General features: G+C 34.1%; 1 protein-coding gene across 8 annotated transcripts in view; it reads right to left on the bottom strand.

Moving 5' to 3' along the window:
- Kiaa0825 (KIAA0825 ortholog) overlaps positions 1-19304 on the bottom strand; it is a 384762-nt gene that overhangs the window by 266495 nt on the left and 98963 nt on the right. For all 8 annotated transcript variants that reach the window (XM_005382250.2, XM_013512985.1, XM_005382255.2 and 5 more), the window contains exons 7-11: positions 17081-17308; positions 15696-15961; positions 14174-14324; positions 7884-8074; positions 5083-5265 (exon numbers count right to left, since the gene is read on the bottom strand). In XM_005382250.2, the coding sequence (XP_005382307.1) occupies positions 5083-5265; positions 7884-8074; positions 14174-14324; positions 15696-15961; positions 17081-17308 (1019 nt within the window). The remainder of the gene's footprint in view (positions 1-5082; positions 5266-7883; positions 8075-14173; positions 14325-15695; positions 15962-17080; positions 17309-19304) is intronic.

The raw sequence follows: 19304 nt of genomic DNA, 5'->3' as shown, positions 1-19304 counted from the left end.
TAAATCCAGGATATGTAAAAAGTGAGAATAACCAAAAGCTAAAAAGACAGAACTGGATATATGCTTTCCTTGCATGACTCTGATTTTGGCTGTCCTCCCAGCAGAATCCCATCTCATAATATGAGGCAAATGGAATAAACCTACCCTAAGAAGTGAAGGTGTGTTCTGTGAGGTTGGATGCCTCACGTTGCAGAAGGTAACCATCCTCCATCCTGCAGTTACTGGGTTGCCAGTGGAAGTGTTTAATAAATAAAAATACCAACAGAAGAACATAACCTCTGAAGAAGAATTCACTTGAAATGGAACTATTGAGACAGCACTGGAATATGTGGGAGAAATGAGGACAGAAGAGTCTTTTTGATGGCCTCCAAATCCTACGCATTTGTGAATATGTAGAAATTACCAAATTTGATCAACTTGAAGATTTAAAGAGGATTTTAAAGTCACTGCTTTAAAAAGAAAATAGTATTACCTCTAGGGCCAAATCTTGCTTAAATGTCATTAAGTGAAAGAGATCAAGGTAAAAACATTGAGTAAATTATGGTTCACTACATTTCTTCTGCCCTCTGGCTTGAATTTCTCATAATGAAAATGCCTTTCTGAGATTAGAAAAGGATGCTTTTAAGTTAGAAAATGGCTGGCACAATGCCTCATTCTTAGTGAATATAGTAAATACATGGTGAAAAAAAAAGAAAATATTGCCAGAGAGGAAGATGAATGTGGGGACCATCTGGAAATCACACAGCAAAGAGCAGGTAAAAAGCAGGAAGTAGAGTGGACTGAGAAAACAAGACTGGACCCCACATACAGCGGGAACTGCCCGCAGATTCAGGGCACAGGCCGGTTCCCAGATCAATGGCTGGTTCTTTCGCAGTGCTTCACCACATTACAACTACATGTAAAGCCGTTTGATTTTCTGTTTTTTAGAAGATATTTCCCTTTAAAAAACAATTAGAGGGAGGTACACAAAGGGATATATCAAAATGGCTAAGATAAGAAAGTGAAGTTATTTCTTTATTTAGTACTGGAGATTGAGCACAGGGCCTTCACACTCGGCTAAATCTCAGCACACTCAGATACCTGCCCTGCATATATATATATATAAATATGTATTAATATATAAATATATAAATAGAATTATATATAAATATATTATATTTTTACTATATACATAAAGAGAGAGGCAGAGAGACAGAAAGACAGAGAGTCTGGGTTCAAACTGGGTTTGAACGTGTCACCTCCTGCCTCAGCTTTCCAGAGTGTGGAGATCATAGGCATGCACCGATGCCAGGCCAGCTTATGTTTTATATTTTAAATATTTTTATTTCCATTCAATCTATATTCATGTTTGAGAGTTCTACTAAGACACGTCATTCATTATACACTTCCAAGTCATATAGTTGAAATGCTCCCACTATATTCAGAGAATTGCATAACCCACTTAATTAACTTTAGAACATTTCCTTATCCCTAAGAAGAACCTTGTACCTCTTAGTAGTCACTCTTCTTTTCCTTCTCCTTTGAACTCCTGGCAACATCAGTCTACTTTCTGTCTCTATGAACTTACCTACTCTAGATATTTCTTATAAAAGTAATGAGAAAGTGTTCTAGTATGTCTGATATGTTGTATTATATTTCACTTAGCATGATGTTTTTGAGGTTTATTCCAATGTTATATTAGCATTCAGAATATTATTCTTTCCTATTGCTGAATAATATTCCACTGTATACACTGGCATTTTTTTTATCTACTCACCAGTTCATAGATAATTGGGTTGCATCACTTTGTGTTATTGTGCAAAAATGTTGCTGTAAACATTACAGTACAAATCTTTGTATGGACATATGATTTTATTCCTGGATCACAAGACCATATGGTCAACATTTTTGACAAGTACATTCAACATTAACATTATGAAGAATTGCTTAACTGTTTTCCAAATGGCATCAGTCATTCCTGACGTATGAAAAAAAAATTTAGTTCAAAATATTTGTTTTCTGAGAGAGAGCGCAATAGTTAAGAAAAAAAATTAAATAGGCTAAGGATAGAACCTCAAAAGACTTAATATTAGTTTGAAACAAAGCTAGTGACACAACACTGGAATATCTATGAATTTAGGGATTCAAAAACCTTAAGAGTAACACAGAGGGGACGCCAGCATGAGCTGCTATTCCTGGGCTTAGAATCTACCTTTTGCCTATCCTGTATCTGATGACCTCAGCCTTGCCTGGTATATTGGCGCTTGAACTGAAATCTTGCTATTCCATGCCATTAAATGTTGACACACTCAACTTTCCAGAAGTTTCCACTTTAAGGAATTTCCATATGATACATCAAAACATTTTGGAAAGATGCAAATTTATTATTTAATTACAACATCAAAATTTTCATCAGACTTTCCTGAATGACTTCAGGGCAGGTTTCACATCTTGATTACTTTTATGTCCCTGTGGTTTATCATAGAGGCTAGAGAAACAGCAATGTTTGTTGAATTAAAATCAAATGCTATTTACTGAACATTTAGAAGTTAATTTGGGGGGAGGAAAGGTGCTGGAAATTGAACCTAGGGACATGTGTATAATAGTGACCCACACTCCTAGCCCTCCAATAATTAATTTTTAACTTGCTATATTCAAACAAAAACTAATTATCTATGCATCAAACTGCAACATAGGCAACCACGATATGGTATGTGTGTGAGTGTGCATGTGAATATGCTTCCAAGTACACAGTTTAGCTATCTTCACGAAAGAACTACGAGTGATAAGCATTTGGGAAACTACATGGTGAATATTTCATGTTTCAGCAAGTGTCTTTCCCTGGAGGACAAATCTAAAGTACTCCTCACACAATATTTGAACAGAAATCTACAAAGGCAACTTTAAAAAGAACACACACATTTTTGTGAACAGGTTTCATTCCTCCTGAAAAGATTTTAAAATCATGTAATCCTGCCCTGGGATTTAGTGGTCCTACACTAAGCTTAGAAAGGAAAACACTTTCAGTTTATCTGTCAGAACTATTTGAAATAAAGACAGTCACCATCTAAAAAAAGTATATCATACCGAATGACTAAGGGTAGGTATAGTTCATAAAAATTCAGTACTATCAACAACTGATTGTTACTTTTCACCAATTGCTCAAAGCATATGGTTTAAATTTTTAACATGAGACACAGACAACTTTTTTCTGAAATGTTAATAATATTACAACTTAATATTTCAGCTATGAAAAGAAACTCAGTGAGGCAATAGGGTTCTTGCAAAATACATATACTTTCCCCTAGCTGGTAAAGAATACGCTGCCCTATAAATTTCTTCTGGCAGCAAAAGTCAAAATGTATCCCAAAGATTAGATTTGTATTCCAGGTAACAACATTAAAATTTAAAAAACATGAAAAGAAAACGTGAATTTTTAAATTGAGAAATATTTAAAAAGAATTGAAATATATCTAGATCTTTGTTCATGCTTGAAAGCAATATAGCTATCTATGTTTTATATTAAGACAATCCAAACACAGTGCTTGGTGTAAAATGTTCTGTAATCCTGGCTGAAATTAACAATTTAAATTTTCTGAATGAGGTTTCAATGCAATATCTAATACACAAATCACAAAGATTTGAGTATTTCCACAGTTGTAAAAAATGTATCAAAAGGTCATAGGTTAATATTGAATGTATGTGACATAACTATTATTAAAGTATGCAATCTTTGATAATAATTTATTTGTTTTACAAATGCATTGAGGGGTTAAAATTTTTCAATTCATCTGTGACAAACCATAAAATTCAATAATGCTCACCATGACCAATCCATGAAATTTGTCAACTTTGTTCCTGATTTTCACAGGGCCTTCCTCTTAGATGAAATACTCCCAGTGAACTGCTAGCATAGTAATTTTTTCATCTATGGTAAATCTGTTTAGTTTACCATGATTTATTATGGGCTTCAAACTTAAGCTTTTTATGATTATGAACCATTATGTATATAATATTAACCTTATGGAGATTTATCTCATTATTTCTTCCCCTTATTGAAAGAATTTTCCATTTCTAAAATTAGTTCTCCACTTGGGACGGTAGAGGAGTATTCTATAAAGTTTTTTGAAAGTCAAAAAGTAGATGAAAATTATAGGGAAACTGAACCAAAGTTGTTAATTATTCTTAGAGTATCCAAGACAAAAGTCTTGAAATTTATTGAAAATCATGATATGTATATCACCTTTACCAAAAAGTTTCACAAAGCAATACTTCATGTATTAGCCTAAGTAGAAATGGTATGTAAGATTTTTGCTCATAACTAAAAACAGACAACTGTTTACTCTTTCAGTGTGAAATTGACAGTATTGGGGAAGGACTTAAAAATAATATTAATGTTTAAATTATAATATCTATTCCAATCTCTTCTATAACATTATAAATGTGAATCAGGTTAACCTGCAATCAAAAATAGTTCAAAACGTTTAATTTCTCTGAGTTTTGTTCAGCTAAGTAAAATATGTCAGCCTCTTTTATTGCAATTACTTATTTCTATTTTCACTTGCCATTACTAGTTCAGACATTGAATTCTAACACTAAAAAGTGCAAATCTATGGAAAGTGTGAACCTATTAGGGCTCCTAGAATAGAGCATATTTTAAAACAATTTTTAAATTTTTTTTATTAGAGCAAATTATATGAAATTAAAAACTAAAATATATTTTAAAAGAGCAAAAAGCAACTTCATGTCATTTTCTTTTTATATAGTATCAAGCAGTGACTAAGACATCCAACTCATAAAGATATTTTGATCACCTAACCCAAAAAGTAAAGCTTACAATTTCCCTGACTACATGGGAACCTTACCAATTGAAGGGGATTCGCGAGCAGAGATGCAACATTCATGGTAACTGAACAGCTCTGAGAATGAAGAAACCTCTGTTTGTTGATGTCGTTTTACAGAATACCCCAATTCACAGTATCAAAAATGCACCTCAAAAAATTTATTTGCACTTAACACAATTTGACAAGTGACATGAAAAGAATGTTGTTAAGCATTATTTTATATATTAACAGATAAAAATAATACATGTTTGATACTTACTTATATAATTCTCTTAATGGTGAAGTCAAAATGGCTAATGTTGTAAGCAGATCGTTACAATGGATATGAATTTTAAAAATTTTATCATCCTTATACTCCTGAGGACTCAAAAGCCTCTGTACAGATGTACAAACTGACCATAACATTTTCTCTGTGCATATCAAAATTGTTGTGACATCAAGTCTATTGGGAAAAAAAACAGAAGCACGTTAAGCAGAAAGATCTTTCTACTTTGTATATATAGTTTCATCCATTACTCTTTTTCTAAGCATATATAAGAACAGAAAAGATTTGGTTAGATGTCAGAGTTTTAGAGATCAAAACATAAAGCATCAAAGATACCTTTTGAGTTTTCAGGTGTTAAATGACCCACAGTACCATCATCTTTGGGATGGTGAAGTCTTTCATAGTGTTCGTGTTCCAGGAATGCTTTTCAAAAAATGTTTACTTTGCATTGTCAGGATTCTATTCCAGAAACTCAAGAGATTGTCCTTAAAACTGTACTGAGCAAAATAGAGCTAGATGCAAAGAAAACTTTGCTGTTATTGACATACAGGTGGTTGGTGAAAATGGGATAGCAGAACAGTTCTCCTCATCCATGTACAAAAGGAAGTTATAATGTGGGGTAATGTGTTCTGCCAGGAGTGAGTAGTAAAAAAAAAAATGGTAACAGAAGCACAAATACAGATCTGATAATTTCAAAAATTTCCAATATTATCAGATATGGAAAACTTGCTGTGCTATTTTACTTACAAATTTATTTCTCTGTTTCCACCTTTCAGAGTTTTCTTCATTTTTATATTTTTATTTTTAATTGACACATGATAATTATACTAATTTATGGGGTACAGTGTGACAATACATGAACACAATGGATAATGATCAGTTAGGGTAACTGACATATCTACCACCTTAGAAATAGAGTATACTATTTCTTCCTTTGTATTGAGAACATTTAAAACCCTACTGGCTATCTTGAAATAGTCAGTTAATTGTCCTCAACCATAGTTATCCTGACATGCTATTAAACATTGACAGTTATTCTTCCCATCCAGCCATACCCTGTACACAATAACCATCTTCTCTATGACCCTCTTTCCCCTTTTCCTGGATTGTAATAAGCACCCAAATTTACATTTAAAGATTTTTTTGGTATATGACTAACTGGAGCAGACCTCAGTGAATTTTCTTTTTTTTTTTTTTTAATTCAGAGTTGAAGAAACAGAAAACGGAAAATTTTGAAGTGATTAAAAAAAATAAATGACATTTAGGCCTCAAACTTATTCTGTATAATGAATTGTTATATATTAGAAATATATTACTTATTTGCATATATATATATAAATCATACATGGTTTTGGTTACATGACATGTGGAGGCTACTGCAATGCTAAAAGTATCAATAATTACACTTAGGAAGGTTCAATTGTAGCTCTCATTCACTTTTCTATTTGCTAAGTTAACCCAAAACATACACACACACACACACACACACACAATCTGATTTCCACAATGATGATGGTTTAGGATTAAGCACTCAAATTAAAATATTTATAGATTTTGCTTATGAAAACCAGAAGCAATAATTCTACTTTTGCCTGGCATTTTTATGCAGCCATCCGGAAAATAAAAGCCCAAAGTCTCCACAGTACAGTTAATTAATTAAATATACTACCTCTTTCATGAGCTGACGGTAAATCTGATTTCATAAATAATCTCATAATGACTTGCCACCTCATGGTCAAAAATGACCTGTACTACATAAGAAAAAGAACGACGGTATTCTTTTCTCTCAAAAGGAATTTTCCATCTATTCTTCAGAGTTCAGTTTTTTTTTAAAATAGCTTGGGCAGTAACTCAAGACAGCCTGTGCAAAATACCATATTTATGAAACACTGTACCAGGATCTAAATGCCCTTCAAATTACAGAATATTTTACAAGAACATGATCAGGAAATGATTCTTCCTGGGCAACAACAAAAAGCGACTTTTCTCTGTAGGTTCCTCCTAAAATACATCTGAAAAAAAATTTTTAGACCTAAAAGACTGGCCTTGTCACCTTAAACAAAGTATTTTTAAAACAAGTCTTTTCTTCATAGAAGTCATTGTTGTCATGTAAGCCCATTTAATATAATATTCACTGACTGAGTAACTCCTAGAATTTCAGTATGATTCAGTCTTTGATTTAAAACCCAGTAACCTGGTGACTTTTGCTCTTTAGTTTCTGTTACTTCACATGTTGCTGAAACAGCCTTTAGTAATACATAGTGGAAGGGAATAGAAAATAAATAAAGGACAAGAAAAAAGAGAGAATTAGAATATATTAGGAAGAAAACTAATTAGACAAAGTAGTTTCCTTAATGAAGACAAACTACAATATTTAAAACTTTAAAAGAATAATAAACTAAAATCCCTTGGTGGCCTAGAAGTTCAAAGTCAAATTAACTGTTCCATCACGGTATGGTTGCTTTTTTCTCCATTTCAAGACTTTAATTTTCTCTCATAGTCTTATTAATCTTTGTGTATATCTGTCCTAGATGACAAGACATCTTCAGCCCTCTCTTAGCCACAAATGGGCTCTATACACAATTTTATGAAGAAAAACAGAGCCAGGTTATTTGGATTCAAGGTCTACACTTCCACTTACATGCCCCAGGAGCACGGAACAGTTTCCTTTCAGATGTTAAAATCACGTTATGTATACAAAGACTTATGGTGTGAGATTCAGAATTACATTCTCCTTTATACCACCTAATGAAAAGGTTTTCATGCAAAGCAATGGCTTTCAGAACTTCAATTACCTTATTTGTGGAGTTCTTTTATAACTTGGGTGGGCCTGAGCATATCTGGAAGCCAGTAGACCCAAGGATTTTTCGAGCACTTCTGCTAGGATCTCCTGGGCTAACTTAGGGGGAAGAATGGTCCAAAGATCGTGATGAAGAGCCCAGTAGAAATAATGCCACATCTGGATTGAGAAGGAGCACCTTTCCCCCTGGCAAAACAACCACACATTAAACAATAGAATCACATCTTCCAAAATATCAGTTCACTTCCTACAAACCTAATTAGTTCAGGCTGAAAGGAAAAAGCTGGAGAGTCTAACACACTAGATGACCAAGAAAGATTTTTGACAAGATGTTAAACATCCTCTTCGACAAAGGAACATATGTTTTATTTCAACTATGAGTCCAGATATTCTAATGAAAATTCAGACCACAAGAATTTAACTTAGCATATCCTTGACTTAGTTACTCCTGGCCTAGCATTGAAAATCTACTTTTAAACAACCAACTTTATAGCTGCTGAACAAGTTGGGCTGGTTAGTTTAAGCTAATACACTGATTCCTTTAAAGTTAAAATCTGTTCAAGTTAATTTAAAAGGTGTACTTTTCTGAGACTACTAGCATCACTGAATAATAGTATAAATCTTTCAGATTTCACATTCTAAGGAAGTGAGAAGAATGAAAATAAACTTGTAGGCCATAGCTTATAAAAATATTCATGAAACGAAGTGGGAAGCATAACTATTGAAGATTACTACATTAGATTATTTCACCTATGCATTTCAGTAACCAAGAGCACATACTAGGAGTAGTCTAATTTTGAAAAGTACGATTTTGAAAAGCTGAAGTACATATTACCATCCTTTCTTTGTGGAGCCCTTTGAGGGATGACATTCTCTCTTACTCAGTCTTTTACGGACTCTTTGGTGTACTAAGTTCTCCCTGCCTGCTGCAGAGGGGGACCCCAAAGTGGCCCATGCCAAGGGGAACAGACGGCAACTGGAAGGTAGCCCCAAGTGATTTGAGCATTAATTAGGTAACATGCTTTTGGGAGGTTTGCTAGCTGTTCGAGCTCATTTTCTTCAAACGAGATCAAAAGATGTATTTGAAACAGGACAGTAGAATGCATTCTTCAAACATTATCTCTATTATGTTAATACATCAAAAATTAAACTATTAAAATTTCCAATTTTACCTCTGAGTAATTCAGTCTGACAAAAAATTTTGCTTTGACCACTACTCATATTTCTAAATAAATGTCATCTAAAAAACATCTGCTATTCTCTTATACCAAAAGTTGAAGGATTCTTATGCAGATATAAGTATTTTTAACACGTTGTTCTTCTGGCAGTTTCTTTGCTTACTAAAATAATTTGTAGTCACTGTAATAATTTATAGTTATTATCTACTGACTTTCAAATGGCACTGATAAATAAGTAGAATTCTTGTTCCTTGCCTTCATTTTGCTGGGAGATCATCTCATATTTTCTCCAAAAGAACAAAAGAAATCAGTCTCACCTTAAACCATGGAAATTTTTCCTCCAGGGCTTTATATAGTTTCCTATGGAACACATCTTAGAGTATAAATTAAATTCAACACACGTTGCCATAAATTTTATTTGGAAATTTTAACCTGTTAAATGTGTGCCTTTACTTTCCCCAACCAAATTTCAAATAAAGCAAAACTAAAACCCAGGGGGAAAAAAAAGGGAATTGTTATTCCTTGAACAGGAAACTTGGCATCAAATGTCAGAGTCAAGTTCAAACCAAAGGGGACTTTGACTATTGGCTTCTGACTTCCTAACTAGTTGTTCATCTAAGTTGGTTAGAAAAAAGTGATCATGATAAAGCAACAAAATTACAGCTTTTTATGATTTCTTTGTGGTGTGTGTTCTATGATAGGGAATCCTTTTCTAACTAAGAAAGACATTTTAAAGCTTGATTTCTGTGTCCCTGATACTTTATATGTTGTATAGAAATGAGTCAGTGCGGTCTCTAGTATGAATGATTCACCCTAACTTTCCCCTTGGCAATGAATGGGTACTTATCATAATGTGATCAACAGGATTTATTGTAATCATTGAAATACAAAACCCAAATTTCTTTAATATCTCCCTTTTAGTCATAAATGACAAACAAAAAAATAACTTTATGAATACAGATTTAATATCCTAAAAGGAAAAATAATACTCTTTTTAAGAATGTTTGAAATATAAATTTCATATTTACTAAAGAATATCCCAAACTGGTCTTTGTTCACCAACTCTCTTTAAAATGCATACAACTTCAATGTGTGCGTGGCTTCTCATTAACCTAAATGTGATTCATCTATTTTTTTCAGACCTGTTTCCCTATTTGTTGTCATTTCAAAAGTATTCTGCTTGTAAACATCTGTTATTTTTGCAGACCCACTGTAATGTAAACAGATGTGAGCTTTTATTTAGATTATATATCAGGAAACAAGCAGCTGGGCTTTATTATCCAAGCCACTCAATATTATCTTTGAACAGACAATTCTTTATTCTCTGACGATTGTAAAACACAAGTTTCTAAAATTGAGCAGCTGTCAACTTGACTAAGTTTAATTTTAAACATATAATCTGAGCACCCATCGTGCCATCCAGCCAGCACCTCATCAGACAGATACCCACTTCTTTGACTCTTGAAATCCGACAGTTTAGCAAATGGAAATGATGTACCTGTGGCTCGTTAGTTGCTAACACAAAACATGAGCAAATCATTCTGCGTCTTTTAAATTCTTTTACTCATTCTCTACTATGTTCTGCACATGGTGATATGCTCCCCTGAGATCTCTCTCTCATCCTTTGCCTGCAGTCAAGTGGGGATCATCTCCTTCCCTCTCCTAACAGGCTGACAAAAACACATCCGTTCTCTTCCAGAGATCAGGCAGAGGAATGGGAAGAGGAGCAGAAAGGGTGGGAAGCAAGATAAAATTGTATCAGGTACAGCACTTGTCACACAGTTTGAGATCCGTGCTATTTTTAGAAAGATCTTATTTTTGGTAAATAGAAAAAGCAGTATCACTTTATTTTTCTGATAAATAACAATCACTAACTCTGTAATTAAATTGTAACTACTGACCATGTAAGTATATGGAAGCTACAGTACCATGTAATCACAGGGGAACTGTGTCGTTATTTCTGTCTTTGAAGCAAATGCCTTGTCATAAGATCTAAGAGCTATGTGTTACATGGTAATTTGTTTTTTTTTTTTTAAATGCTTGGTAACTTCCATAACAGATTCTTAATGCATCCACTTATTATTTACACTGTCCAACTATCCTAGTTCCAAATTTGCATTAGAGGCAACAAAATACCCTTCTTTTGAACATATACAGAGATGGTAGCTGTTCTTCACTGAAAACATCACGCAAAATTGCTCATTAGTAGCCTGAAATATTGAAATAGTTTGAAACATGAGATGGATTCATTTTCAACCTTTCTCTTCCTCAAGGCAAATAAGGATGCTGCCAGGAGAGGGGAAGACCAATACTTTCATTCTTATCTCAGGCTACCAGATGTACCACACCACTTTCTTTCTCAGTCTGCTCACTGCTGCCACTACTGTTTGAAGTATGACAAGTTTGGAAAGCCCTATATGGATGCTCTTGCAAAGAGAAAAGCTATCTGGGAAGGGCCTCTAAAGGAGAGATGAAATGGCCTTAGAAAAACTGGAAGGTGCTTTAAAAGAGCTTCTTATTAACTTCTCTCTGTTACAGCAACATTTATTATGATAACCCAGGCATAAATAGAGCCACAGGGATCTTCAGCACCAGGGAGGTGACAGGAGCAACTGTCAAATAAAACCCCATTTTGTTACTAAAAATTCCATCATGGTTCGAATGATCAAGAAACAGAGACATAAACTTTAATCCAGAGGAAAAGGTGAAATGAGAAAGCTAAGGAAGTTAGGAGTGGAGGCTGGATTTTAAAGAAGAGAAATCTCAGTTATCTTTTATTAAGATATTACAGACGTTTCACCTTTTCATAGAATCAGCTTTGAGGAATGGCAAATGTTGTGGTCTGCAGGTAACATGTACGGAATTCAGAGACGAGGCATTCATGAAGCTTGATGATGAATCATTTTAATTTATCCACATTTCAGGTGTACGGGGCAGCATTGAGGTTTAATGTCGTAGAAATTTGGGATTTCAAAACATGGGATATCTTTAATAAATGGTGCTGAAAAGCTGTCTTTGTACATACCAAAGACTAAAACTAGACCTATGTATTTCACCATGCACTAAACTAAAAATCAAAATGGATCAAAGATCCAAATATTAAAACAGAAACATTAAATCTACTGGAAGACAAAGTAGGTAGAAATCTTGAAGACATAGAGGTAGGCAGAGAGTTTATAAACAAAACCCAAAGTACATGGGAAATACTTCAAAGAATCAACTGCGATCTCATTTTATTACAAAGATTTTGCATATCAAAACAAATCACCAGCAGGCTTGGGCTTAGCTCAGTAGCACAGTGCCTGCCTGACAAGCAGGAGGTCCTGAACTTGATTCCCAGTCCCCACCCCCACCAATAAAAAAGAGATCCAGTGGAGTTTAAAGAGTTTAAAGACAACTCACAGAGTGGGAAAAAATTTTAGACAAATGTCCCTCACACAAAGGACTTATCTCTAAAACATATAAAGAATTGAAAAAGAATCAGATCCCCCAATATCAAAGATCCAATCCGAAAATGCGCATCTGAGATGAATACACACTTCTCAGCTGAAGAAATACAAATGGCAAATAAATATATGAAACAAATGCTCAGCATCATTGGTCATATGAGACATGCAAATTAAAACAACGCTGAGATTCCATGTCACCTCAGAAAGAATGGCTATCATCAAAAAATCAACCAATAACAAATGCTGGTGGGGCTGTGGGGAAAAAAGGAACCCTTCTGCACTGTTGGTGGGAGTTTAGACTGGTACAACCACTGTATTTTTTGTTTTTGTTTTTCTTCCAGTACCAGGAATCGAACTCATGACCTTGCGCTTGCCAGGCAGGCGCTTTGCCGCTGAGCTAAATCCCCAGCCCTGGTACAACCACTGTGGAAACTGGTGTGGAGATTTCTCCATAACTAGGATTAGAGGTCCCATTCCATCCAGCTATTCCCTAGCTGGGTGTCTTCCAAGAAGAATTAAAAACATACTACCATGATACATGTGCACCCATCTATATAGCAGCACAATTTGTAACAGCTAAATCTTGGAAATAGCCCAAATGCCCATCAACCAAGGAATGGATAAAAAAGATATGATATGTTTCTACAATGAAATACTACTCAGCTATGAAGAAGGATAAACTTGAGACTTTTATAGGTAAAGGGATGCAACTTGAAACCATGCTCATAAGTGAAATAAATCTGACTAGCAAGTGTAAACATCCTATTGTCTCCCTAGTGTAAGAAACTGAAAGAGTAAATAAGATCCAAAATGCACAATAGATACTGGGAAATGGGAAGAAACTGCTCAAAGGGAAAGAGAAACTGGGATGAGGAAAAGGGGAAAAGAAGGATAGGAAAAAGATAAATATATATATACACGATAGTTAAAATAGTTATCTTACTAACCTCTATTAGTTCATTGAAAAGAAAGATCTGTGCTTATATTGTTGGATCAATTTTTCATATGTAGATCTTGTAATCTTAGCAACTACTCTGAAGATAACAATATGCAATGTATTAACCATCGTTACTCTCCTACTATCTTATTTGGAAATTTTGTATCATTGTTTTTATTGCTTTTTTCTCTTTAAAATAAAAAACATTGGCTAAATGAAAATAGATAAAGTATAAGTGATCAGATGAGGCTCAAATTATACTCATAAGAATGAGAAGAGAAAAAAATCAGAATAAAGAATAAAGTTACTTAACAGAAAAATATTTATCAAACACAGATGGAAATATATAACATGAAAAAAAAAAAAAACCTTCAAGGATAGCCATAACTGGTACCTTTGGAAAAATACAAGGCATTTTGGTATTGTTATCTCTTAACATTTTCTTGGTATCTCATTATATTCCAACTTATACAGTACTGCAACATTGCAGCTCAAATTAAGTTATTTTTACTTTTAAGCAGAAGGAGAGTTCTGATGTCTAATTTATTTCAGGTTTTTAAAAACTGTTTGCCTTGCGTACAAATTCAATATTTAAAAAATATTATCCTAACAGCCTTCGTATGTTAGTAATGCCAAGCTCGTGTTTTTAATTAGCCAGAAAGCAGGTAGGCAGTAAAACATATTTGTGTAAAAAGGCGGGATAGTAAACTTAACTTCACACCTCATAAAAAGCTTTGTAGTCATCCCAGTGGTGGCTCTCAGCATCCTGTAAAATGCTTGTAGCACAAACTCTGATGCAGTAGTCCGTAACTTGAAACTGTAGAGTGTTGATGAATTCCTGATATCGTTGGACAGGCACCAGGAATACGGGTCTGCTCAGAAGGAATGATCAAAGAGACAGAGATTTAAGGCCTGTGCGGTAGGAGGTAACAATCTCCAGTACTACAAATGGTTTTGATTATTAGATATCAATCATTCATTTCCTCCTAATGCTGAAGCCCACATACACATTCACTTTCCAAAAAGAAAGCAGGGAGGGGAGAAAAAAAAAAGCTGGTCTTTGTTTTGCAAGTCCTTTGAAAATGTACATCTGCTGTTCTACAAATATGCACTTCAACTTGAGAAAAACTACATTCTTGATACATCATTCAAAACTAAATGTATTTTTTGCAAACCTATTATTAGAGATGCGTGCATTATTTAGGCAGTAGGTTATTGTTATTACTGGAGAACAACGTACACTTGTCAGAACCAACCTCTCTAAAGCTATCACACATGCCACAAACACACTCCTTTTATTTAAGGAATTGTAATTTTGTAGAGGCCAATTATCTCATAAGCTGTTTTTAAAAATTCTACACAAATGAAGTGACTTCTGGCACATTTTGTTTATAAATTCAAGTATGAATCACAACATCTATCTACTTATGAGAATTAAAGAAATACCATAGCTAGTTCCCACATCAAGCCAAATTTATTTTTATCTTCAGCTATTTATAGTCCACTGTTTTCTTTCATAACTAAGAAGCTATGAAAGCTGAATAAAGAATAGAGAATAGATTCTTGGGGGTCACATTGAACTGCTAGGTCCACATACTCCCTTGGCAAAGGGTCACACAAAGTTGTGGAGAGTATATGATAATACCTGTGCTAATTTTTATCTCTACATAGAAAACATCATAATTTTAGACTGCTGTATATGAGAGTTAAGACAGGTAGATGCTCCCTCTTCAAATATTATGGATTGTCTGTTACTAAATAGATGTCCTGCAGTATGTTTACCTTGTTCATTAGAACAGATTAAAAAGCATTTACTTCCACCATGGCAATTCCTAACAGCTTGCTGGCGTATAAACAGAAGAGAGAAGAAAGACTTCACAAGTGAGTATATCTGGGACAAAACAAATTTCTTTTCTTTTTTTTTCTCAGTGTGGTCAGTATAATGTACCTTACAGATGGAAGGGCTACACTGAATCACATTATAATAACATGCAGAAAATAGCTACTCTTTTTTGAGTATGCCTTCATACTGATTTCCTTTCTGACTGTCTATGTATGTACTGTAGTATACCCCGGGCTCCACCTTTTTGACATTTGCTAGTCAAGAGAAATGAAAATAATTTGCCACGCTAATTATTATTTTCTCCTTCTCAAATATTATCATCCAAATTTCACTCTGGTGATACCTGAAGATTACATGTTTCCTGAAGCATGGCCATCAACTTAATTTAAATGACACTCACTTCTGAGTAGTTCCTTTCATCAAATTATCATAGTGGGTGAAGTACTGGGAGACACACACTGCTGTGGAGAGCACCGTGAGCAGGTTTTTCAGGGGTGCTCTGGAAGGAACCTCCTTGCTTCTCTGCTGCAGTCTTTCCAGGACAGCTGTTGCCACTTTATAACAGGCCTCCACCAAGTTTGCTCTAATTTCCTGAAAAGAATCATCTCTGCATGCCAGAGCCAGTGGAAGCATTGTGTCAAGTTTTTCCATGATGTCAGAGCCAAACTAGGGAGAAATAAATGTGGCGCTGAGTTATTTGTATTCTGACAGCACCGTGTAATTTATGTACAATAGAGCCAAGTTCCTAAATAATGAATTTGGCGTCAAACATAAATACAGTGACGCAGCTTTATAATAATCAATTTCTCAGTTGTGGAGAGTTAAACGTTTCATGTCAAATAAGGAAATACCAACATGATGCTTCTCTGTGTATAACCTTCAAACTTTACGCTTACCAGACAGACATTATGGAACACTTATGAACCAGCTTCACTTGACAAATACCTTTATAGGCAGTTAATAAAACTCAGAAAATGTGTCCTTCATATTGTTTACATTATTTTTGAAATTATCTGACTCTTGCTAAATTTCCATTCAAAATATTTTAAATCAAACACCATATATAAATATCAGTTTAATTTAAATAAGTAAAGAAGCAACAGAAACAATCTCATGGCATTTTCTTGTTGGCAAAGAGTCAGGAACTTTCAGAAGGAATGTGTCTGGCTTTCACTTTTCACTGTATATCTATTTCTCTAGGGGTAGTGGGAGGGGTGGTGGATGGGAAGGTGAAGCCAACAGAGACCTCTAGGGAATGTTCTGGAACCTCAAGTTGCTGAAGTCATGGCGGACTTAGCGTGGAGTAACTATATTTAGCTATATTTACCTACATCTTATTTTCTCCGTATTTTTTGTGACTTTCAAAACACTGGTAAAGATATTCATACTGACACTAGTGACATTCCACTTAGGTCTAAATAAAGATATTTTAATTACCCTAACCAAGAAAAGACAATTATCTTCTTCACCCTCTACATTTCACCTAGCATCATTCAAAGTTACAGTCAAAACAGACAGTTTTTCATCTCCCTCCCAGTCCCAGAGGCCCTTTTACACTGCTTCAGACCACCAGGGCAAAAAGTGGGCAACAGATGGAGATCCTTTTTGATAGCAGGAGCCCATGGACAGCAGAGAATAAAATTGTACTGGATCAGGTATTTCCGAAGAGATTCCACCATTTGATCTATAGGTTCCTCTTTCAAGGTGTTATGTTTAAAAAAGAAAGAAGAAAAGAAATCCCATTTCACTCATCAGCAGTTTGAAAGGATTTCAGTCGGTCCTTGCCTTTGCGATTTTCTTTGGTTGTTCTTCCTCAGGAAACACGTGACTGTCTTGCCAGATTTGTTGGACATTTACAAGGGTTATAGCATAGCTCACACCTGAGGACCTCGCGCTCTGTTCCTGTTGGAGAATTTCTGTGGAAAAATCTTCAACTGTCGTCGTAAGGCACTGTGCTATGGGGAGAGACACCTCTTTAAATGCATTTCTCCAGCCAAAATCCAATAAAGTAGCCTGGAATAGCAAATTTACATGAAGTCATATTAATCCTAACTTAGCAACAAATGTTTCTATAGATACAAAATTACTGCTCTCATTCAACACATTGAATATATGTGTTCTCTGATATACTGTAAAAACTATTCTTACAACCTGAAAAATATTGCCTAGTGAATAAAGCAATATACAAAACATGTGTATTCTTTACACACAGTAATATACTGATGTTTCATTTTAATTCATCAATGGATTTAATCAAAAACTTTTTTAAAATTTAATCTCTTAAATATAGTTCAATAAAACATCTTTATGAGAGCCAAAAGGTACACTTACAGTTTATCACAGAAAGCAACCTTTAAATTCAATATATTTAATAAAGTCTAAATTAGATTTTTATAGTCTTTTTATAGTTTATTGTTAACAAGTAGTGCAACATAAGACAGCATTTAATATTCAATCTTTGATTTCTTTTTTAGTCTCAAAATCCAGACAGGCCCAAAAAATAGCAATAAGAAATAAATTTCTCACAAAAAACACACCACTGTACCTTTCTGGACTTATACTTGCTTAGAATTTTATTTAGTCTCTCCACCCATGAAGTGGTAGGCTCTGCCACATTTTTTCCAGGAAATGAATAAAATGATCTGCCTTGCCCTTTGTGTGGGAGGAGTAGGAGCTGAGGGATAGAGGCTGATGTCATATTTTTTTGTCTTGTTTTTCTTTTTTTCCTCGGTCTATGTCTCATATGGTTGTAAAATTTATAAATATTTATTTTCCCTAAGTCCCCTAATGTTTATGAAAGTACTGAAAACATGAATGCTACGCAGATCCTATGCTTACAAGTAGATTTCTCCATTTTAATGTAATCTTATTGATGGTAACATTTCATCAACTTTAAATTCAGAAGACTGAATTACTTATTTCTCTTGATCCCAGGTTTTTTTGTTAAAAAAATAGGAGAGGAGTTGAATGATTTCTATGGTTCCGTTTTAGAATAAAATTACTGAAATTATGATCATTAGCCTAATTTTTTGTATGCATACTCTTTTCAGCATTAATTTAATTATATATAGATATATATGCTGTACAAAATAATGAAGGTGATTCATTCCTTAGAGATAATGTTGTATGAATCCATGACTCTATAATCAGCAAAAGTAGCTCTTATTCTCATTATAGACATAATAAAATGTAACTGAACTTGCCTGTCTAAAGTCTATTTGAACCTTTAACACCATAGGGCCTAAAACACATCTTTCTTGTCTTACATTTACATAAAATTAACCAATAATTGAATCTACTAAGTGTACAGACCTTCTTTTCTTATAAGTGGAACTTTAGAAGCAGAATGATAATAGCTCTGTGCTGTGACAGTAATTCCTTGGGATGTACTTACGATAGAAATGTAAAAAGGAGCACACTTCCACGAAAATGAAGACAAACAAAAGCACTGATTTTTTTTGTTGCCTCATCAGTGGCATATCTATTTACTATTATCATTCATTCATTCATTCAAGAAACTATTTTCTAGTAAAAATTGTCATTAATTGTAGTAGTGGCAGTGAAATTTTCTTTCTTTATTTTGGTACAATGATGATTATCTTTACTTATAATAATCTACATATAATTATAATAGGGTGTCCCATCTGAATTCTCTTTTCAAAACATGTAAAAGTAAACACATTAATAGCTGCTCTTAAAGGGAAAATTGTAAAACTTTACTTACTGAAACTTTCTTCCAGAAGTCTTAATTTTTCATGAAAAATTATTTACTTCTGCTCCTCCCAGTCAATATTAAGCATCTTACATATTCCAGTTAAAATACAGAATATTTAATGGTTGATTCAAGAAAAAAGAGGGATTGACACCTGACTTTGTCATCTGTGCATAGAGTAGATATTTATTGAATCTCCATCTTCTATTACCTAATATGAATTTCTTAGTATTCCTTATGATTTCTGGTTAATATACAGTGTATAATTCTGAATTTTCCTCATTACTTTTATTGCTG

This window comes from Chinchilla lanigera, unplaced genomic scaffold (genome assembly GCF_000276665.1).
Source record: "Chinchilla lanigera isolate Chin_1 unplaced genomic scaffold, ChiLan1.0 scaffold00017, whole genome shotgun sequence".
In the NCBI taxonomy this organism is placed as follows: domain Eukaryota; kingdom Metazoa; phylum Chordata; class Mammalia; order Rodentia; family Chinchillidae; genus Chinchilla; species Chinchilla lanigera.
The sequence above is the reverse complement of the archived record's forward strand: the minus strand, read 5'-3'. Positions and strand labels throughout refer to the sequence as shown.